General features: G+C 42.4%; 1 protein-coding gene across 4 annotated transcripts in view; it reads left to right on the top strand.

Moving 5' to 3' along the window:
* Nucleotides 1–24,677, top strand: part of LOC126278021 (ubiquitin carboxyl-terminal hydrolase 20-like) — a 160,654-nt gene that overhangs the window by 100,375 nt on the left and 35,602 nt on the right. For 2 of the 4 annotated variants that reach the window (XM_049977739.1, XM_049977738.1), the window contains exons 15-17: nucleotides 12,497–12,650; nucleotides 19,817–20,044; nucleotides 20,222–20,404. In XM_049977739.1, the coding sequence (XP_049833696.1) occupies nucleotides 12,497–12,650; nucleotides 19,817–20,044; nucleotides 20,222–20,404 (565 nt within the window). The remainder of the gene's footprint in view (nucleotides 1–12,496; nucleotides 12,651–19,816; nucleotides 20,045–20,221; nucleotides 20,405–24,677) is intronic. The other 2 variants (XM_049977740.1, XM_049977741.1) reach the window with 1 other exon arrangement.

Here is a 24,677-nt window from a genome sequence, read left to right as displayed (position 1 = left end):
AAGCAATATACAAACATACTATCTTAGTAGTGCTGTAAGGGAACAAAATGTCGTAGAAAAATAAAGGATAAGAATATTAGCTATTGATATTTTGACTAGTAATGTTCTATCTTCAGTCCCAGTATTTTATTTTTCGACTGGTTAACAGGAACATAAAATATTATGACTGAAGAAGATGGGATACTACTGATAAAAAAATCCGTAACCTAGAAGCTAGTCCCAGACCATCCATGACGAAATTTATGTACATAGTCAGTGTATCAACATTTGTTTTACCATTACTTTGAATATACTCCAACAATAGAAAGGAAACACAATAAGAATTTCTTATTGCTGTTGTAATAACTAGATCCAAAAGCAATGTAAATGTATTTTATCATTTAATAGTAATAATAAGTGTAATTCTAACTTTAGAAAGATTTTTTCATTTTAATAATTCAAATTGAAAATTATGAAAGTAAACATTTATCTGTGTGTGAAAAGCATAGCCACAAATTGCATGGGAATTGATATAATTGACGGCATGAATACAGTTACTGTCATAAGTATTACCGTATTTACTCGAATCTAAGCCGCACATGAAAAATGAGACTCAAAATCAAGGGGGGGGGGGAATCCCCGAATTTAAGCCGCACCTGAAATTTGAGACTTGAAATTCAAGGGGAGAGAAAAGCTTTAGACCGCATCTCCAAATCGAATCAAAGTTGGTCCATTGTAATATGAGACACAATTTATGTCAAATGAATGCCGATACAGCTACAGTAGTTTGGTTCGAGTCATAACCTTAGCAGTTAAGCTTTAGCAGGTAGCCATTGCTATGCGTCAGGTGCTCCATCCATACAGGTACCCTTCCTTTTTCACGTGCTTCATCTGGTTTGAATTGATTGCTTAGTTTTCTTATGATCTGATAAGTGCCGCTTTCTTTGTTATAGGTGTTTACGTCACTCGAAGCTGAAAATGCATTACTGTACTGTGTCATGCATTGTTTGTCGCATTCTGATAGTGAGTGTTTATGGCCTGTCACCGCTCGTGGCATGGCTTGCTTTTGTGCGCACTAACACCGCTTACAATTTAAAAAAAAAAAAAGAGAGAGGAATCGTCTCATTAGCGAAACAATGGCAAGAGCCTGCTATTTGTTGTTACTTACACTGCTGTTTTGTTTGATAATGATCAACAAGAAGCAAATAATACACTGTGTATGATACATGTTCTGAACGAGAGTTAGCGAAAAATTTTCTCCGTTTGAAAATCTTTGCAGGCGCCTCTTTAGTACATTACATTCTGCACAGAAATTAGAGTCATCTTAGATTTAAAAATCTAGTCAATTGCTGTGCTTCATTTCTGACTGTATCACTATTAGGCATAAGAATAATACGAATATAAACATGACATGACATGACATGATATGTATATTTTTACGCGTTTGCTGTTGTCTCACTGTAGTTTCGTAGTTTATTAGGCAGGCAGGATTTAAATGAGATAGCAGAAAACACAAAACAATACATGGCTAAATGTTTATATTCGTATTATTCTTATGGTGAAGAGAATACTGCATGTGATTCACAATTCATAGAAGTTCCTATTAGCAACCATCTCTTCTCACATGTAGGAAAACGTTCAGAACGTAGAGTTGGCCATACTGACAAACATCCCAAACAGTCTTGCCAGTCGGATTTTCGTAGTATATTGAAATGCTGCTACATTGGAAGATGAACAATACAGAATTTGTATTTACTTCGTTGGATAATGTATGAAAATGTAGTGGTTGAAACCAGGGGCGGAGAAAAAAAGCTCGTCTTCCACCTTTTTTTGTAATTTATTTACTGACACAGAGGATTTGGTGCCAGTATTTATCTTTGTGCCTGCAAAGCATTCCTGTGTAGCGCTACATATATTCGACGGCAGAAGTTAGTTGTGGTGGCACCCACCAACATTTTTCAGAACTTCCGCTTGCTCTGCACTCGATTCTAAGCCACAGGCGGTTTTTTGGATTACAAAAACCGGAAAAAAAGTGTGGCTTAGATTCGAGTAAATACGGTAGTAATAATGGAAAAAGATTGTTCCAAAAACTAATACCGTAAAGTATAATTTATACATAGCTATTTGGGTACATTCTGAATGTCAGTAATATAAACTATGAAAATAAAGGAAACTTGTTACTGTTCATGTTGGTTGTGGACAATCTTTCTGTCTTCTGCAAAGCAGTACACAGATTTTATATGTTAATGTAGTTGTGATGCTCAGGAACATGTCCCTGAATTCAAGCATAATTTTTAGAACATGTGTAGAATAGGCTGAAGTTTCATTTACTGGTAGCTTTGGTAGCAGGAACACACAGAACAGTGCCTGCAATTGCTGCATACTAGGGAAACAACACTTGAGACATTCTCCATGCTGTTAAATTTTTCCTTCCTTACAAGCACACTGCCATGTAGATATTGTGAAATAATAAAATGAAACTATAGCACCTATGCCTGTGTTTTAGGCAGGATTCTCTATTATGTTCCGTTCTGAGTGCTATTCCAGTACAGTTGGAGAGCCTGTGCAATTCTGTTACAGTTTTGGAGAAATACCAAGTGGACTGAGACATGAATGGGAATTTGGATTGAGGATAGAGGCGTACTAGGGTAGTCCGTGCAGTTGTGCAAAGCCAGGGTGGCATAGTGGTTAGTGCTTCTGCCTACTGATCAATAGACCTGGGTTCGAATGCTGGCCTTGATGCAAATTTTCGTTTGTCACTTTAGTGTGCATGTATACGTTGTGACCCACCTTTGGGATTCATCACACAGCAAGTGTCCATTACCAGAAATTAAAGTTAAGATTCCTTAATGGAAGATTGCAATTGCTTTTTGTTTGAATCAGTCTCAAGAATCATCATATTTACTGCTATATCAGAGTGCATTGTCATAGGCATTGTATGTAGTTTGCTAGTATAGGAGACTTGTATCAGCAGGTGATGCTACAGTCATAAAACTGTTGGAACATGACGGACTTAAAAAGGATATGTTGCCAAATGGAAGTATATGATCATTTAAGTGTATACATAATAACTAGCTGTTCCTGGTCATGCGTTGCTGTGGATCAGTCTGGTTCAATGGAAAAGAAAGAACAGAGAAAGCACACATTTCTTATGTGTATGGGGTGTGGATATAGGTTCTAATCTCCTTCTCACCCCTGTCTGTGTTTATCCTCTCCTCCTCACCCTTCCTCTGTCAATCTCCTCATCCTCCCCCCCCCTTCCCTTCCCCTCTCTCCCTCTTTCCATCACCTCCTCCCTTCCCTTCCCCTCTCTCCCTCCGTTCATCTCCTCCCTTCCCCTCTCTCCCTCTCCATCTCCTCCTGCTCCTCTCTCCCCCTTTCTGTGTCCGTCACTTCCTCCTCCCTTTCTATGTCTGTTCCTTCTTGCCCGCTCTCTCCACCCATCTCCTCCTTTCCACGTTCTATGTCCATCCCCGCCCACCCCCTGTCGATCTATTCCGTCCTCTCTCTGATCTTGAGTCTTGTGATCATAAGCACAGAAGCCATAAATACTACATTCCTTTTTGCTAACAGTATTTCACTATTATATATATACATTACCACTCATTAATTGAATGCACCCTGGTATTTCAGATTTGCAACACAAATCAAACGTTATTTCCCACAAAATATAATTATATTAACTTACACATGTATATTACAATCACAATCTTTAATTTTACTTTCTTCAAAGTATCCTCCTCAAGGCATGTGTCAATCAGTTTTTGCAGGAATTGTGAATCTGTATGATTCCACACATCCTGAACAATATTCCAGAGATGTTCCTTACTTGGGTATATTAACATCCCTGATACGTCTCTCCACTTCATCCCAGAGCATTTCAATAAGAATTACAATTGGAGCTTTGGGACGGCCATACCATATCATTCAGTACTTTCTGCTTTTCCTTTGATGCAGTGTAGTTCATACAGTACAGTATGCTGTCAATGTTTTGGGTCATTATCCTGTTTTAAGGTGAACCCTTTCCCTATTAAGTGCAATCCACTTCATATTGAATGATACTGAAGTATGCAGTGGTACTGCTTCTGATCCATACATCCTTCTATTTCCACAATTTCGCCAACTCTATCTCCAGCAAAACATACCCAAACCATAATAGAACCTCCACCGTATTTAACTGTAGGTAGGACACACTGCTGGGCTACCCTTTCCCCTACAAATTGGCTAACAAATATTCTCCTTCTGTTTCCAAAAATCTCGAACTTTGATTCATCAGTGAATAACACCTTTGTCCACTCTTCTGATGTCCAATTATGAGGTTTTTTAGCCCATTCAAGTTGCTTCTGTGTATTTATGGGCCTTAGAAGGGGTTTTCTTGCTGTGACACATCCTTTCAAGCTGGCTTCAGTCAGACTCCTTTTTACTGTTGCAACAGATATTGTTGTCATGTTCATTTCTACCAATTCTGCATGAATTTGGGGCACTGTTTTGAATCTATTTCTCTTACTGGTAATTCTGATGTATTTACTATCACTTTTAGTTGTTTTACAAGGTTATCCTGGTTGTGGTAAGTCCTTATTGCTAGCTGTTGTATTCTGGCAGTGAAGGGTGTATTGCACTCCCCCTATAGAGCATTTCCCTGTTTCACAATTATGAGCTACAGTTAGCAGGTCAGAACCACACCAGCGAATATTCAACAGTACTAGTTGCAGAAGTGTTCATAAGAGCAGTGTTCTTATGTGGTCAGTGCCAGCACTCAAATGATGATGGCATGAAGAAAGGCAGTATTTACATTCCACCAGTGTCACAGTCTTATGGAGTGTTGGCCATTCATGAAATGTTGATCATTGATCGACCGGTGATTCTTCACAGGATGCAGAGGTCTATAATTGCAACTACCATATATTTTTGTAAAATGTCTAACTCAAGTTGTGACTCATTAATCAAGTAGCTAGTTTTTATATGTTGTAAAAATGTTCCACACATATAAAGATGTCTAAATCCAGCAAAGGTACTTAGTAAATAATTTTACTTTCACTTCCTTTCTGTACATTTTCAAAATACTTAACACTAGTAAACTCCAGGCATCAGCACAGTAAGATCCACATACTGGTAGTAGCATCATTACAATCATCAAGTGTAACTACATTAAGGCAACACTGTTCCATTGTCTTAACCATTTTATGTTTGATATTAAGCAGACCTCTGATTTAATCTTCACTTTTGTTATGAATATAATAAAGGGAAACATTCCACGTGGGAAAAATATATCTAAAAACAAAGATGATATGACTTACCAAACAAAAGCACTGGCAGGTCGATAGACACACAAAATTCAAGCTTTGTGGGAAAGACGAAAGGATGTGGGTTTTAAGGGAGGGGGTAAGGATTCATTCCAATCCCGGGAGCGGAAAGACTTATCGTAGGGGGAAAAAAGGACAGGTGTACACTCGCACATACACACATATTCATCTGCACATACACAGACACAAGCAGACAATGTCTGCAATATATTGCTGCTTGTGTCTGTGTATGTGCAGATGGATATGTATGTGTGTGCACGAGTGTACACCTGTCTTTTTTTCCCCCTAAGGTAAGTCTTTCCGCTCCTGGGATTGGAATGACTCCTTACCCTCTCCTTTAAAACCCACATCCTTTCGTCTTTCCCTCTCCTTCCCTCTTTCCTGAAGAAGCAACCGTTGGTTGCGAAGCTTGAATTTTGTGTGTATGTTTGTGTTTGTTTGTGTGTCTATCGACCTGCCAGCACTTTTGTTTGACAAGTCACATCATCTTTGTTTTTAGATATACTTCACTTTTGTTATATTGATTTAATCTTCACTTTTGTTATATCCTCCTGTATAAATGCCAATTTTCACTACTTTGAACTATTCAGGCTGTATATAGTAGGTACCATTTGAAGCTGAATTGTCATGAAATCATTACAAATCTGGGAATAGGGGCCAGGGAGAGAAGCAGTGATGCAGAATGACCACACCAACTGCTGAGAATATAACCATGTAGTGTAGGGAAGGTGATTCAGTCATTTCAGGATGTGAGTTGCCTATATTAAGTGTGTGTGTGTGTGTGTGTGTGTGTGTGTGTGTGTGTGTTTTTTTTTGACAAGGGTAAAATAGTTGACTTTCTTCCTTATGCCAGGTGTGTACTTTCGAAAAATGGAAGATTTAAAAAAAGTTTAAGCAAGACGTGGTATCCCGTTTTAACATATAGTATCAGGTTTGTTGTCACTTGTCTTGATAGCAATATATAGCTCCTATCATCATCCAGTACTGGTGGTTCTGCATTTACACTCTGTTAAGGGACAGCACTGATGGCTTGTGGCATACATACCACAGGCATTGTGTTGTCCATATAGGGATAACTGCTCTGACTTCTCAGCTATTCAGCTTTGCATCTGAAGATGGCAGCCAGATGGAACATCAAAATATCGTTGTCAGAATACATAAAGTATGGGAAAGGCATCTACTCACCTACGTTGTACTGGTGCATAAGGATATAAAAACATAACAGAAAACTGTATTCACACTACCTTTTGAGCTGTTGTCTTTCCTAGTAAAAAATATACACATTCACATACAAAGAAATGCAAACGTACACTTTTGTGGCTGCAGCGATACTAACTACTGATTACTGAGAGCAGTTACCTGGGCAGGTGAGGTGGGGACAGGATAGGCAAGAGTACATGAGGGAGGTAGTCAAATAGAGTGAGGCATGTCCTTCATGTCTTTTTAGAGATAACCCAGTGGCTGCACAACAAGACGAAATGATTTCAAATGATAGAGCATATAAGAGATCCAGAAGGAAGGGAGAAAAGGAAAAGAAAGTGTAGTGAAGATGGAGACAGAGGGGGTGGGAGAGGGAGGGAAAGAGGTGGAAAATGAGAGAGAGAGAGAGAGAGAGAGAGAGAGAGAGAGAGAGAGAGAGAGACCGACCATGGGGAAAAGGAGGGGGAAAGAGTTTCAGGAGAAGGCAGTACATGATCGGGATAGGGAAGGAATGGTGTGAACAGAAGAAACAAGGTGAAAGTTAAGGTGAGGAAACTGGTTAGCGGAAAATTTCCAATTCTCATCTGACGGTAAATTGAGTTCATAGTTTCAGGGGTAAGACAAGGCTGCAACCTGTCGCCACTGTTGTTCATATTATTTATGGATCATATGTTGAAAACAATAGACTGGCTGGGTGAGATTAAAATATGTGAACACAAAATAAGCAATCTTGCATATGCGGATGTCTTAGTTGTGATGGCAGATTCGACTGAAAGTTTGCAAAGTAATATTTCAGAGCTAGATCAGAAATGTAAGGACTATGGTATGAAGATTAGCATCTCCAAAACGAAAGTAATGTCAGTGGGAAAGAAATATAAACGGATTGAGTGCCAGATAGGAGGAACAAAGTTAGAACAGGTGGACAGTTTCAAGTACTTAGGATGCATATTCTCACAGGATGGCAACATAGTGAAAGAACTGGAAGCGAGGTGTAGCAAAGCTAATACTCTCTTCTGCAAGAAGGAAGTCAGTACCAAGACTAAGTTATCTGTGCACCGTTCAATCTTTCGACCAACTTTGTTGTATGGGAGCGAAAGCTGGGTGGATTCAGGTTACCTTATCAACAAGGTTGAGGTTACGGATATGAAAGTAGCTAGGATGATTGCAGGTACTAGTAGATGGGAACAATGGCAGGAGGGTGTCCACAATGAGGAAATCAAAGAAAAGCTGGGGATGAACTCTATAGATGTAGCAGTCTGGGCGAACAGGCTTAGATGGTGGGGTTATGTTACATGCATGGGAGAAGCAAGGTTACCCAAGAGACTCATGGGTTCAGCAGTAGAGGGTAGGAGGAGTCGGGGTAGACCAAGGAGAAGGTACCTGGATTCGGTTAAGAATGATTTTGAAGTAATAGGTTTAACATCAGAAGAGGCACCAATGTTAGCTTTGAATAGAGGATCGTGGAAGAATTTTATAAAGGGGCTATGCTCCATACTGAACGCTGAAAGGCATAATCAGTCTTAAATGATGATGATGATGATCATCATCATCATCACCTGACCAATTCAGAGAAACTTGTGCTGGAAGGGAGTATCCAAGTGGCCTGTGTACTGAAGAAGCTGTTGACTTTCTTTTTGTTGTGGTGTGTGTCATGTTAGCCAACTGGAGGGTCAGGTTCGCAGTTCACCACAGTTTGGCGGTGGCCATTCATGTGGTTAGACAGTTGTATATGTCAGTTGTTTACTTGTCATGCTCATATAGAATACTAGGCAATAAATGATGTGTAGCTGATATATGACATGGCTGCAATCACATGTGGCCCTTCCTTTGGTAGGAAATGCCTGTGACTGAACTGTGGTAGGAGGTTCTGGGTGAATTTATTTGGCAGGTCTTTTACCTGGGCTGACAACAAGGGAGTGACCCATGGGATGCAGGGTTGGAATGGTCAGGGATATCCTGTAGGTTGGGTGGAGGGCAGAATTGGATAGGACATTGGACATCTCAGGGCACAGTGAGAGTTAGTTGAAGCCCTTTTGAAAGGTGTAGTTGACTTTTCAAGGCCAGGATGATATTGGGTGATCCCAGGAGTGCTATTCAGCTGGTTCTTAGGTTTACTGGTGTTAAGAGATGGCACAAGAGAACTGTTTATGGAGGAGCTGTGTAGTATATTGTCTGTCAGTAAAGGCAATGGTAAGGTTATCAGTATATTTCGATAACTCCCACTTCAAGTGCATTGTTCTCACCCGTAATGAGATGACCGTAGGGAGGCCTGTGGGGTTGGGATTCTGGAATTTGCGGTTTAGGTAAAAGTTAGGTGTTTTGGGAACTGGTAGTGTGACAAGGGAGATTTAGATACCAGGTGTTGGGATAGACCTAAGGTCTTGCAGAGTTGCTGGAGGTCACGTCAGACTGCTGGCACACACACTCAGCCACATAGTCACTATGATTCAGGATCACTGTGATGGAGACTGTCTGCCAGGAAGGAAGATATGGTCTGGATTGGTTTTCAGGTTATACAGAAAACTGTGTGTTCCATAGTAGTGATGTTGGACTCACTGATAGAAATTTAAGAAAGAAAGGTGAGACCAGGTTAGAGTTCCTGAAATATTACCAAGTGATGACTGGGTAGAAGGAAAGGAGGATCATGGTTGGAGGGAGGTTGGAACTATTGGTTCAGTTCTATGTGAGAGTTTGTTAAGGCTGTTGTTCGTGAGGTGCTTGGCAAATAAATGTTTCCACTTCAGAGAATGAGTAAAGGAGAGAAGGTCCTTTGCAAGTCCAGTTGTTAGGCTAAAGCTGAGGCCTTTAGAGAGTACGGTGGCTTATGTAGTAAGCAGAGTTTTGATACAAAGGTTGACAACCTACTCCACAAACCCAACCCCACATTCCTCCGTGCTTGACATTCCTTTATGCCTGGCGGGCCGCGGTGGTCTAGCAGTTCTAGGTGCTCAGTCCGGAGCCAGCCGTGCGACTGCTACGGTCGCAGGTTCGAATCCTGTCTCGGGCATGGATGTGTGTGATGTCCTTAGGTTAGTTAGGTTTAAGTAGTTCTAAGTTCTAGGGGACTGATGACCACATATGTTAAGTCCCATAGTGGTCAGAGCCATTTATGCCTGGGTGCATTGTTCCCACAGAACGAACTTGACCAGAACCTACAAACTGTAGCCTGTAACCTCCCATCCTACATTCAAGACACTGCTCATTTCCTTCACCGCCTCTCTACAGTTCCTGTCCCATTACCACCAGACTCCTTCTTTGTCACCATGAATTCATCCTTATACACCAAGATACCCCATGCCAATGGCCTTGTGGCCATAAAACAGTCCCTTTCCCATTATTCCTGATAACGAACCCATCACCTCTTTCATAATTCTTCTTGTCAACCATATGCTGACCTACAGTTATTTCACTTTTGAAGGTGAAATCTAAAGCCATATCCATGGTACTGCCATGGGTTCTCACATGGCACCCCTTCCTTTCCAGTCAATGCCTAAAAGCCCTTGTCATTTTCATGGTCTGGACTCATGCCAAGGAAAACCTTCGCTTTTTCGTCTATAACCTCAACACCTAGTCCCAGTTCTGCTTCACATGGTCCTTCTCAACCCAATGAACCGCATTCCTAGATACCTATCTCCAACTCTTAGATGGCTCCATAAATAAAACTGTTCACATTAAGAGCACCAGCAACCAACAGTATCTCCACTTTGTTTGCTGTTACCCATTCCATGTCAAAAAGCATCTTCCTTACAGCCTTGCCACCCAAGGATGCTGCATCTGCAGTGGGAAGCAGGAGTTATCAAAATATACCAGTAACCTACCCAGAGCCCTTATATGCAGACAATATCCTACACATCTCATCCATAAACAGATCTCCCATGCCATCTCTTTCTTTGACAGCAGTAAACCTGTGAACCAGCCACCACTGAGCAAGGTGCCACAGTGGTTAGTGCACAACTAAAATTCAGGAGGATGATTGTTCAAATTTGCTTCCAGCCATCCAGATGTAGGTTTTCATGGTTTCCCTAGATCGTTCCAGGAAAATTTCAGGATGATTCTTTTGGAAGGGAATGGCCAATTTCTTTCCCATTCGTAGCAGCAATCTGAGTTGCGCCATGTGTCTGATGACCTCAATGTCAACATGTCCTTGAACTAGCCACTGATCACGTAGCACCTAGTACCACCCTGGTCTTGAAAAGTTCAGCCACATACTTTGCCAGGACTTTGACTATCTCTCCTCATGCCCTAAGATGAGTGATATCCTACACATGTCATCCAGAGTAGTATTCTGTGTCCCACACACCCTACAGAATGTCCTTGTCCATCCTTATTCCAATCCTGCAACCAATCCAGCACAGCATGGGTCATTCCCTTGTGGTTGCCCCAGATGCAAGATCTGTCCCATATACCCAACACCACCACCTACCACGGTCTAGTTACAGGCATTTCCTACCCATATCCCATATATCAGCTACACAGCAATTACTAGACAACATTCTACATTGGCGTGATGAGTAACCATCTTACGTAATCAACTGTCTGTCCACATGAATGGACACTGCCAAACTGTGATGAACTGCAAACTTGGCTATCCACTTGCCGAACATGCTGCAGACTATGACACAAACAACTTCAACAACTGCTTCACAAAAAACCCCATTTGGATACTCCCTTCCAACATAAGTTTCTTTGAGCTGTGCAGGTGGGAATTCTCTCGCCACTAAATGCCATGCTCTTTTACAGTGCCCTTTCCCTAAATCTTTGCTAACCTTTTTCCCCAGTGCATCATGTTACCTTTCCCCTTCTCTCTTCGTGTTCACACAACTCATTTCCCATCCAGATGGTGTACTGCCTTCTCCCAAAACTCCACCCCCCCATATGGGCTCCCCCTCTCCCCCTCTCCCCCTCTCCCCCTCTCCCCCTCTCCCCCTCTCCCCCTCTCCCCCTCTCCCCCTCTCCCCCTCTCCCCCTCTCCCCCTCTCCCCCTCTCCCCCTCTCCCCCTCTCCCCCTCTCCCCCTCTCCCCCTCTCCCCCTCTCCCCCTCTCCGCCTCTCCTCCTCTCCCTCTCTCCGCCTCTTCCCCCTCTCCGCCTCTTCCCCCTCTCCCCCTCTCTCCCTTTCCCCCTCTTGCCCACTAACCCTCTCCCCCCGCACTCTCCCCCCTCTCTCTCTCTCTCCCTCCCCCCCCTCTCTCTCCCTCACCCTCTCACACTCTCTCCCTCTCCCCCACTCTCCCACTCTCGCCCCCTCTCCCCTTCTAACCCTCTAACCCTCTCCCCCCTCCCACTCTCCCCCCTCTCTCCCTCTCTCCACTCCTTCTCTCCCTCCCTCCCCCCTCCCTCTCCCTCTCTCTACCTCCCTCCCTCCCACTACCTCCCCCCTCCCCCGCCACCCCCCCCCTCTCTCTCTCTTTCTCTCTCCCTCTACCTCCCTCCCTCTCTCTCCCTCCCCCCCATCTCTCTCTCTCTCCCCCTCCCCCCCCCATCTCTCTCTCTCTCTCTCTCTCTCTCTCTCTCTCTCTCTCTCTCTCTCTCTCTCTCTCTCTCCCTCCCTCCCTCTACCTCCCTCCCTCCCTCCCTCCCTCTCTCTCCCCCTCCCCCCCATCTCTCTCTCTCTCTCTCTCTCTCTCTCTCTCTCTCTCTCTCTCTCTTTCTCTCTTGTGCGCACAAGCAAACACACACACCCTTCCGCTTCTTCTCTCTCAGTCTGTATCTTTATTATGCTCTACCCTCTTGAACTTTTCATGCCTTTCCATTATTTTATGTATTATCCATCCAGAAATTTCCATTATTGTTATAAAATATCATGTCTATCTCACTAGATCGCGTGTTTGCAAACCCAATAGGCATACCATATATTGCCATGGCAGGAAAGCTGTCACAGTCATTAATTTTACCAAAAGCCATCAAATGTTTTACTGTCATGCCTATTATTGCATTCAATGTTTTAATTGTGTAAATTATTAAGATATGAATTAAAACAAAATGTTATATACCTTTTACCAATGATATATTATAGGCTGACGAAGGACCAAGTGTGATATATGCCATATCTATGAGCTGGTTTCGGCAATGGCAAAATTTTGTTCGTGGCAAAGAACCTGAGCCTCCTGGTCCCATTGATAACAGTTCAATTGTCACAACCAAGAATGGACAGCCTGTTGTCAAGATGGGTAAGTACACTTTGACACTTCAAATTAAATGTGACATCATTACAGCATAACTTTTTTATATATCAGTAGTTATAGTGATTAAGAAATGAAGTATATACAAGATAGTGAAATTGTAGTATACATCTAATTTTTATCTCAAGGGAAAAAAATCCTGTAACCTTCAGTATTAATTAGACTAGTACACATATAAAAGCATGGCACTAATCCTGAAATATTTGTAGCCCTTTTCTCATAAGTCAGTGAATGTAATAGTAGAGTTCTGATATGTACTTCCTGTGTTTCATAAAAACATAGCGAACTTTATACTGTCTAACACTGCAAGTCATATTTTATTTTATCCCCTCTAGTGTCCTCACTGCAGTTAGTATTTTCAGCTTTCTTTTGTACTACTCCAACATTCATTGTTAACAGTGTAATAAACAAACACATTTCATCACAAACATTAGTAAAAATCTGAGATCAGCAGTATGAGTTACATTATAGACTTTAGACAAAATGCTGTATTTGCTCAGCAACAATGCCTGCAGCCAAAAGCTGAAATACACTCCTGGAAATGGAAAAAAGAACACATTGACACCGGTGTGTCAGACCCACCATACTTGCTCCGGACACTGCGAGAGGGCTGTACAAGCAATGATCACACGCACGGCACAGCGGACACACCAGGAACCGCGGTGTTGGCCGTCGAATGGCGCTAGCTGCGCAGCATTTGTGCACCGCCGCTGTCAGTGTCAGCCAGTTTGCCGTGGCATATGGAGCTCCATCGCAGTCTTTAACACTGGTAGCATGCCGCGACAATGTGGATGTGAACCGTATGTGCAGTTGACGGACTTTGAGCGAGGGCGTTTAGTGGGCATGCGGGAGGCCGGATGGACGTACCGCAGAATTGCTCAACATGTGGGGCGTGAGGTCTCCACAGTACATCGATGTTGTCGCCAGTGGTCGACGGAAGGTGCACGTGCCCGTCGACCTGGGACCGGACCGCAGCGACGCACGGATGCATGCCAAGACCGTAGGATCCTACGCAGTGCCGTAGGGGACCGCACCGCCACTTCCCAGCAAATTAGGGACACTGTTGCTCCTGGGGTATCGGCGAGGACCATTCGCAACAGTCTCCATGAAGCTGGGCTACGGTCCCGCACACCGTTAGGCCTTCTTCCGCTCACACTCCAACATTGTGCAGCCCGCCTCCAGTGGTGTCGCGACAGGCGTGAATGGAGGGACGAATGGAGACGTGTCGTCTTCAGCGATGAGAGTCGCTTCTGCCTTGGTGCCAATGATGGTCGTCTGCGTGTTTGGCGCCGTGCAGGTGAGCGCCACAATCAGGACTGCATACAACCGAGGCACACAGGGCCAACACCCGGCATCATGGTGTGGGGAGCGATCTCCTACACTGGCCGTACACCTCTGGTGATCGTCGAGGGGACACTGAATAGTGCACGGTACATCCAAACCGTCATTGAACCCATTGTTCTACCATTCCTAAACCGGCAAGGGAACTTGCTGTTCCAACATGACAATGCACGTCCGCATGTATCCCGTACCACCCAACGTGCTCTAGAAGGTGTAAGTCAACTACCCTGGCCAGCAAGATCTCCGGATCTGTCCTCCATTGAGCATGTTTGGGACTGGATGAAGCGTTGTCTCACGCGGTCTGCACGTCCAGCACGAACGCTGGTCCAACTGAGGCGTCAGGTGGAAATGGCATGGCAACCCGTTCCACAGGACTACATCCAGCATCTCTACGACCGTCTCCATGGGAGAATAGCAGCCTGCATTGCTGCGAAAGGTGTATATACACTGTACTAGTGCCGACATTGTGCATGCTCTGTTGCCTGTGGTTCTGTCAGTGTGATCATGAGATGTATCTGACCCCAGGAATGTGTCAATAAAGTTTCCCCTTCCTGGGACAATGAATTCACGGTGTTCTTATTTCAATTTCCAGGAGTGTATATCACACACAAACAAGGCGGTATATTACTGAGAAAACTATTATGTCAACTGACTCTGGCTGCAGAAGCCTACAGAAATATTAATAGTAACTTCAAACCCTTTGCAAATGCTGCAGAAGTAATATCTGAAAGAAGCTAAACAGTTATTCATGCAGATCTTGATAAGTGGTGCAAAGATTGGCATCTTCCTTAAAATATTCGGATCATAAAATCATGCCCTTTACAAAATGCAATAATGTCACATCTCATGACTACGATATCAGGGAGTCACAAATGGAAGCAGTTAACTAGTACAAACATCAGAATGTAAAAATTTGTGGTAATATTTGTGTGTGTGTGTGTGTGTGTGTGTGTGTGTGTGTGTGTGTGTGTGTGGCCTTGTTGGCTGAAAGCTTATTTTGTGGCAGCCTTTTGTTGTTGTGATTACTTAACCTCAATCATATGTAAAGCAGGTGGAAGGCTTTCATTAATGAGCAGGATACTAGGGAAATGCAATCATTCTACAAAGTAGATTACTTATAAATGTGTGACTCATCTGAGAATGTTGCAAAAGTGTGTGGGACTTGCACTAAGTAGGGCTAAACTCAATATATACAGTGAAGGGCAGCATGAATGGTTTGTTTGATGCATAAGAAAGTGTCATGGATATGCTGAGAAACTTGAACTTGACTGATGTCAGCTACCACCTGAAAGACTGTGTACCATGTTTCAAAAACCAAAATTAACTGACAGATCTGGGAATAAACTGCAGCCCCCTACGTTTTGCTCCCGTAAAGTCATGAAGATAAGATTAGACTAATTTCACCTAATGCAGGGGCATTTGAACAGTCATTCTTTCTGGACTTCTTACTGGAATTGAAGAAGATGAAATTTATTTCCTGACTGTAAATTCCTTTACATTTATTGTATTAGGTATAGATTTACTACACGATAGTGACACATGAAAATTTGTGTCAGACCAGGACTGGAACCCAGATTTCCCTCTTATCACGAATAGTTGCATTAATCATTTCTGTTATCAGTGCATGCTCCCCGGACTGACCAAATCTTTCGTGTGTCACATTGCATGCATCCTTATGATAGTCCACTAAATTCTTCAAAATTGCTCACAACAGTATTTGGATTCCTGCAACAGGGAGATTGATATGATGAGGAATCCAGACCAATGTTTTCATCGTTGTATGCCTGCCTAGGCTTATAATACTTACATGCCTGTCAGAATGGGAAGAAACTCTCACAAATTATACAATGGGAAATAAATTCTGACATGCTCTTCATAGCAGAATGGATGAGTGGTAAACGTTGCCCTTCACCACAGTTTAGTGATGTCCACTCATTCAAGTGTCCACTTAATAAACTGTATAACAATTAAAGCAGAGTTGGTATGTGGCATGACTGTTTCCACGGTTGTTGCTGCCTCTAATACAGTAGGATATGCTTGATGTAAGACTTGGAATAGTGTGTGCTGAGTAAGTGCGCAATGAAAGGTAGTCAAAACTCTGGTGGGGGAAGTAGTTCAGTTCTCCTGAAATGAAGGAACACTCTTCCCATACCCTTGTCACCTTTCCGAAAGTACAGTTATGCGGCTCAACCAGTCTAACCCCCGTGCCACATGGGTCATATCCCTGTGGAAAACCCAGATGCAAGACCTGTCAATGCACTGTCCAGTACAAGGTATTCCAAACTCATCACAGGCATGCCCTACCTCTGTAGAAGCAGTCGTGTCATATTATCAATTCTGCACAGCCTATTATGTGAGCATGAACACTAACCAGTTGACCACACAAATATGTGGCCACCAGCAGACTGTGGTCTAGAGCAGGGTAAACCACCCAATAACAGAATATGCTGCTGAGCTTATACATGCTCATGCTTGCATTTCACAACCATTTACACCTAGACTCCCCCAATGTTATCTTCTTTGAATTACTTAGATGGGAATTGTCCTTAGAATTTACCCTCTGACCCCACAGTCCTCCTGGCCTGAATCTTCACTATCCCATGTCCTATACCCATATCTGCCCTGCCTCCATGCCTCCACCTTCAATCCATGTTTTCATACAATATTCTCTCTCCCACACTTTCATCTCTCTTTTCCCTCTGTCCCCATCCTTGCTCCCACCTACAAGAGCACTTTTTCAGTTTCACTCCATGTGCCACATCCAACTTCCTCTGCTTCATCCAATTTGGGGGGGGGGGGGGGGTCACCATCCTATCCTGTATCCTTGCTAACTCTCTCCCCCTGCCAAACCTCCCTCCTCTCCACCCATTCCATTCCCTCCACTAACCATTCATCACCGAGTGAGGTGGCGCAATGGCTAGCACACTGGACTCGCATTCGGTAGGACAACGGTTCAGTCCCACATCCAGGCATCCTGATTTAGATTTTCCGTGATTTCCCTAAATCGCTCCAGGTAAATGCTGGGATGGTTCCTTTGAAAGGGCACAGCTGACTTCGTTCCCTAATCCGATGAGACTGATGACCTCGCTGCCTGGTCTCCTCCCCAAAAAACCCAACCCAACCATTCTTCTCTCACACACTCTACCTGAGACAACCCCTTTTGAGCTGCATAGCCATAGCAAGGCACTTAAATTTATCTGTGGTGTATGGACATTTTTGAGGTCTAAGAGTGTATTGTAAAATCATGAAATAATTTGTGCTGCTTCAGTTACATTGTACTAATACTTGATAATATTATGAATAGGATGGATTGCTACTCATGTGAGCGTGCGCAACCACTATCTCTGGCTGCCGGGGCCAAAATGCAAGCAGCCGTGCATGAACCTGCAAAATATTCTCGTCCATCCTTACACAACTCCTGCTCCCAACCCCTTGCCTCATGTCTCATATTCCTATAATAGACCTAGATGCAAGACCTGTCCCATACAAACTCCTACCACCACCCACTCCAGTCTGATCACAAGCATCACCTATCCCATCAGGGGCAGGGCTACCTGTGAAATCAGTCATGTGATTTACAAGCTAAACTGCAACCACTGTGCTGCATTCTACATAGGTATGACAAACCACAAGCTGTATGTTCGCATTAATGGCCACCAACAAACTGTGACCAAGAAGCAGCTGGACCATCCATTTGCTGAGCATGCTGCCCCACACAGTTTTCTGCTGCCCAACCCAGTGTTCTTCATTTTTCTGACTGATTTACAGACTGTGCCATCTGTATCCTTTTTATCAACATCAGGTTTTCTGAACTGCACTCATCTATCCCTGTCCCTGTTCCCATTCCAGCACTCCACAGCCCTCCAATTCACCAACACACCCACAACCTTTTTACTTTTCTGTCCCCACCCCCATCTTCCGCCTGACCTCTAGACTACGTTTAGTTGCCCTACCCTCTCTCCACCTCGTCCCTGTGTGCTCGAATCAGCACTTTACCATCCCCACTGCTACCCTGTTATCCCTTCCCCTCACCACCCCAGCCTCCATCTTACCCTCACCACCCAGATTGCTTCTGCCATCATGCACAGTTGCTCGCAGTCTGGCCATAGCAGCCAGACACAGTGGTTTTGTGTGTGTGTGTGTGTGTGTGTGTGTGTGTGTGTGTGTGTGTGTGTGTGTAAGAAGGCGTTTTTGGCGACTTGTCTTTGTGCCTATCTATGGCTCAGCATCTCCGCTGTATGGTGAGAAACAATCTACCTTGTTTGTAATATTATCAATATTCCATCCTGGATTTTCCATTGTGTGATTTTTACTAATATTTAAAAGTGTGATGCATTTCAGCAGCATGCTGCCATCATCAGCTGCATTGCAGTGATGTGTATATGACATTAAGTGATGTTCATTTGCTGGGTAGGCCAGTGAGGTTATATAATGACATATAACACTGTACAGAAAGATACTTTTATCTTAGTGTGTACCTTAAGTGGGTTGTACGCTCAAATCATTTTATTGTTGTATTTACTTACATTTCACTTATGAAATGATTTAAACATAAAATTCACTTAAGGTAGACACTAAAATAAATTTATCTTTCTGTACTGGGCCCAGCAAATGAACCTCATCGTGTTTCATGTTAATTGGTATGCATGCAACAGTATGTGCAACCTAGTACAAGGGCTGTTCAAAAAATATCCAACTTTTATTTCTAAACTCAATCTTTATTCTGATACAAACAGTGGAAAATCCAGGACAGAATGTAACAATATTATGACAAGGATAGTTCCTATTCACCATATAGCCGAGATACTCAGTCACTGATAGGCCAAAAAAAAAAAAAAAAAAAAAAAAAAAAAAAAAAAAAAAAAAAAAAAAAAAAACTGTCGCAAAATAAGCTTTCAGCCAACAAGCCACCCACCCACTCTCTCTCTCTCTCTCTCTCTCTCTCACGCAAATGCAACTCACTCACATGACTGCAATCTCAGGCAGTGAAACCACACAGTGCATCTTTGCATTCATTTCGTCAAAAGTAATAGGGTTTGAAATGTTGTTCACTTTCCTTTGTTCCATTCATTGTCTGTTATATGATTTGCTAAGAGATTTATTTCCATAACAAGTATTTCCCAAAATTTGTCATCAAGAGTAATAGAAAATAATTCTAATAATTCCGGGTGTTTACTTTTACTTAAATTATTTGAAGAAGATTGTACGCCATGAGTCTCAGTATATTTCCAAATGATTGTTGTGTTTCTTGCAAATGCATGGAACACGTTATTTAGGTACTTGATTTTTTCACAACTGTCATCACTTTGTATGCCTTCGTTTTTGTACAATGATGCTGCTGTTAATGGGTTCTTTGTCACTACTTCCATGTAAATGCCTCTCTCTTAACATTATGTAAAAGTTGTTAAATTTTTCGTCATAACCAACAACATTCTTGCTTTAAAATGTAAATTTAAGAAATTGTGACTAATTCCCGTGTCTTAATGGTAAGAACTAAATCAAGATTATCACTGAAAAGTGTTTGTCTCTTGAGTTAGACTCGCGGTGTTGACTGTGGTCTAACTTTCATTCCCATTCATTGTGGTATGTACTTTTGGCCTTCAATTTTTTCCATGAGTCTGGCTCTATATATGCATCTTTGGTCCCAAACTGTTATCAACAGTACATCAAGGTGTTAAACCATTTTGTTTTCTAACGATGTGCATAGTATTACTAGTTCAGAATTTTGAGGTATTTAATGCACTTCATCAGTTCCAGCAGAAATCATTGTGCACTCTCCATTACTGTAGTATTACAGATTGACTTCACTTCAGTTTCAGATTATGCTCAGCTATCAGAAGAACTGTGGTATTTCTTTAAACGCATTTATGGAGGAGGACCTGAAGTTGTGTTTCGGTCACCATATGCAGGAGGTCCAGCAGTGAGTTGCACTACTGCTTCAGGCATTGGCCGACCTTGTTATCCAGGTACAGTGTCGGCAACACCTGATGGGAGTTTGGCAGCTGCCATTAAGGCCCGCAGCACAGACAACATAGATACTGGTAATATCCTCTGCTAATGGAGATTCAATTTTGTAGATCTTATCTCATTTTTCTCTATCATTTTCTGTATTAGCCATGGTTTGGTTACATGTTTCTAACTTCCTCCTTTTTGTGATTACCCAGAATATTCATTTTAATAAACCCTGTGTGTTATGTAGCACATTTTGTGTATTTTAGGGCTATATTCATCTGCAAATACAGCTGTTATGGGCCGACAGACCAGAGCTCAAAGTGCCAGTTCTGACAACACAGCACTACGTTCAGCAGCCAGGAATGCTTCAGTGCACAGAAAGCAGCAACAACAACAACAATCATTAGATACAACTGTGGATATGGGTACATATTATCAGAACTTCTTGTGTATGTATGCCTCATATAATACAATCACTGTGACTTTCTATGTAGTGTAGAACCATGGCTTGCAAATATGCAGTGCAATGTGCAAGTAAAATCAGTAAAAACTCTAAGATGTAAGGAAGCTTGTAAAGACCCACCATTTTGACTTCTGTCCAATTTAAAATGATTGGTTCATTGTAGCAGAATGTCGTAAAAAATGTAACTAAATCTGCATAGAAGGTTGTTTGAGGGGGGGGGGGGGGTCACTCTATTATCCCAGCTGCCTACATTTTACTGACACTGGAGCTCTGTTGAGGTGGTTGATCTGGACAGTGTAGTGTATACCTTCTGTACTAGTTTTCTCTGTGGAAGGACATTGTCCGTAAGCTTATTAGCATCTTAGGGCTTGTTTATACGCTCATCAACCTCTTAATGCTTCACTGTACAATGAATTGTTATCTTTACTTCTTCCATTATTTATATTCCACCCAGGATTTCTCATATTTTGTTCATAAAAATCTTATAAACATTCTTCAAATTGGAATTAATTTAACATGCAGGGCAAACTAAGCAAATTATCTTGCTCAGATGGTTAGAGAAAATAAAAGCAAAATTAATAAGTTTAGTAGTATAACCATTTTTTGCAGCTCGTATATAAATATGTGTTTTATGTACTTATTAGCGAACCCGGCCATGCTTCGCATTTGCTAAATGTGTATGGGAATGGGATACATGTCTTAATCTTCTACTAATCCTTCTCCCCCTCCCCCCTCTCTCTGCCCATCTCCCCATTCCCCTCCTCTATTTCCATCTCCTACTACACCCTCTCCTTCTCTATTTCCCCTTCCTCTCTGCACATCTCTTTCCCCTTCTATCGTACCTTGAGTCTTATTCATTGTTATCGCAAACGAAACCACGACTGGGAATTGAAGTCACCTAAAATCAATAGGTAAATCTGTTGAAATCATTGATATTTGGGATATGAGATAGACCGCTCCAGATGCCTTTATCTGCTAGGGTAGTAGCTTCAATACCAGCATTTCGCACGGTTTTAATCTGTGAATAGGTAGGATTACAGAGTTTTCAGATGATTCAGATTCCATAGTAGTATTATAATCATTAGCGGATAAGCCAGAAATACAATTTTCCTGTTTTCTGTTAAAACCGACTGCGAGAAAGAAAATAAAATGGCGAATTGTTGTGTTTACAATTTTTGCTTAAAATTATATATAAGGAGGGGAAAATGTATATAGAGATAATCAATTTGTCTAATGGTTTAAATTGCTTTCTATCTAATTAAGACTGACTGTGAGGAAAGAAACTAAACCACACATTTTCAGAACATAGCACTTTCTTTCTCTGTTTGCTTTAACATTGTTGTTTGAAAAAATATAGATTCTGTGTCTGAATGTTTATGAGCAAATCTGAAGTAAATCGGTGTCATTGGATGATGACTTGCCTTCATATAGTAAAACCTTTTCCACACCTAGAAATTAAACATGTTGTAATAAGTGATATGCATTCGAATATGCAAATACTCTACTGGCCATTAAAATTGCTACATCAAGAAGAATTTCATTTGATATACGGGTATTCATTGGACAAATATATTATACTAGAACTGACAAGTGATTACATTTTCACACAATTTGGGTGCATAGATCCTGAGAACTCAGTACCCAGAACAACCACCGCTGGCCATAACAATGGCCTTGATATGCCTGGGCATTGAGTCAAACAGAGCTTGGATGGCGTGTACAGGTACAGCTGCCAATGCAGCTTCAACACGATACTACAGTTCATCAAGAGTAGTGACTAGCTTATTGTGACGAGCCAGTTGCTCGGCCACCATTGACCAAACATTTTCAATTGGTGAGAGATCTGGAGAATGTGCTGGCCAGGGCAGCAGTCGAACATTTTCTGTATCGAGAAAGTCCTGTACAGGACCTGCAACATGCGTTTGTGCATTATCCTGCTGAAATGTAGGGTTTTGCTGGGATCGAATGAAGGGTAGAACCACGGGTCGAAACACATCTGAAATGTAATGTCCACTGATCAAAGTGCTGTCAATGCGAACAAGAGGTGACTGAGATGTGTAACCAATGGCACCCCATACCATCACGCCAGGTGATACTCCAGTGTGGCAATGATGAATACATGCTTCCAATGTGCGTTCACCATGATGTCACAAAACATGGATGCGACCGTCATGATGCTGTAAACAGAACCTGGATTCATCTGAAAAAATGACGTTTTGCCATTCGTTCACTGACGTTCGTTGTTGAGTACAGCATCGCAGGCGCTCCTGTCTGTGATGCCGCATCAAGGGTAACTGCAGCCTTGGTCTCTGAGCTGATAGTCTATGCTGCTGCAAGCGTCATCAAACTGTTCGTGCAGATGATGGTTGTCTTGCAAACGTCCCCATCTGTTGACTCAAGGATCGAGACGTGGCTGCACGATTCGTTACAGCCATGCGGATAAGATGCCTGTCATCTCGACTGCTAGTGATACGAGGCTGTTGGGATCCGGCACAGTGTTCCATATTACCCTCCTGAACTCACCGATTCCATATTCTGCTAACAGTCATTGGATCTTGACCAATGCAAGCAGCAATGTCGCGATACAATAAAGCGTAATCCTGATAGTTTACAATCTGACCTTTGTCAAAGTCGGAAACGTGATGGTACGATCTCTCCTCCTTACACGAGGATCACAACGTTTCACCAGGCAACGCCGGTCAACTGCTGTTTATGTATGACAAATCGGTTGAAAACTTTCCTCATGGCAGCACGTTGTAGGTGTCGCCACTGGCACCAACCTTGTGTGAATGCTCTTTACACGAGGATCACAACGTTTCACCAGGCAACGCCGGTCAACTGCTGTTTATGTATGACAAATCGGTTGAAAACTTTCCTCATGGCAGCACGTTGTAGGTGTCGCCACTGGCACCAACCTTGTGTGAATGCTCTGAAAAGCTAGTCATTTGCATATCACAGCATCTTCTTCCTGTCGGTTAAATTTTGCGTCTGTAGTATGTCATCTTTGTGGTATAGCAATTTTAATAGCCAGTAGTGTATTTAAATTAGAATTCTTGGTTGTTGGCCAGTTAAGCCAACCAGATTCTTTTGGTGTAATAGCTTAGTTCTTGTACTTTTCAGGATAGATGGTCTGAGCCTGCTTTTTGATTTTATTACAAGTCTTTTTCCTTAAAAATGTTATGAAGTAGTTATGAGAATGCTCGTCCATATAATTTTTACTTTTATATGTGGTATTTATGTTTTCATTTTCTTTTAAAACATGATGTTTTTGTGACTTCTCCATATTTATCTCTCTACACCTATTATTTGGTTCCTTTCTACATCTACATCTACGTCCATACTCTGCAAGCCACCTGACGATGTGTGACGGAGGGTACCTTGAGTACCTCTATCGGTTCTCCCTTCTATTCTAGTATCATATTGTTCGTGGAAAGGAGGATTGTCGGTATGCCTCTGTGTGGGCTCTAACCTCTCTGATTTTATCCTCATGGTCTCTTCGCGAGATATACATAGGAGGGAGCAATATACTGCTTGACTCGTCGGTGAAGGTATGTTCTCGAAACTTCAAGAAAAGCCTGTACCGAGCTACTGAGCGTCTCTCCTGCAGAGTCTTCCACTGGAGTTTATCTATCATCTCTGTAACGCTTTTGCGATTACTAAATTATCCTGTAACGAAACGCACTGCTCTCCTTTGGATCTTCTCTATCTCTTCCATCAACCCTATCTGGCACGGATCCCACACTATTGAGCAGTATTCAAGCAATGGGCGAACAAACGTACTGTAACCTACTTCCTTTGTTTTCGGATTGCGTTTCCTTAGGATTCTTCCAATGAATCTCAGTCTGGCATCTGCTTTACAGACGTTCAACTTTATATGATCATTCCATTTTAAATCACTCCTAATGCCTACTCCCAAATAATTCATGGAATTAACTGCTTCCAGTTGCTGACCTGCTATATTGTAGCTAAATGATAAGGGATCTATCTTTCTCTGTATTCACAGCACATTACACTTGTCTACATTGAGATTCAATTGCCATTCCGTGCACCATGCGTCAATTTGCTGCAGATCCTCTTGCATTTCAGTACAATTTTCCATTGTTACAACCTCTCGATATACCACAGCATCATCCGCAAAAAGCCTCAGTGAACTTCCGATGTCACCCACAAGGTCATTTATGTATATTGTGAATAGCAGAATAGCAACGGTCGTACGACACTCCCCTGCAGCACACGTGAAATCGCACTTACTTCGGAAG

The sequence above is a fragment of the Schistocerca gregaria genome, chromosome 6, assembly GCF_023897955.1.
Source record: "Schistocerca gregaria isolate iqSchGreg1 chromosome 6, iqSchGreg1.2, whole genome shotgun sequence".
NCBI lineage: Eukaryota > Metazoa > Arthropoda > Insecta > Orthoptera > Acrididae > Schistocerca > Schistocerca gregaria.
Note: the sequence above shows the minus strand (reverse complement) of the source record. Positions and strands in the feature narration are given on the sequence as shown.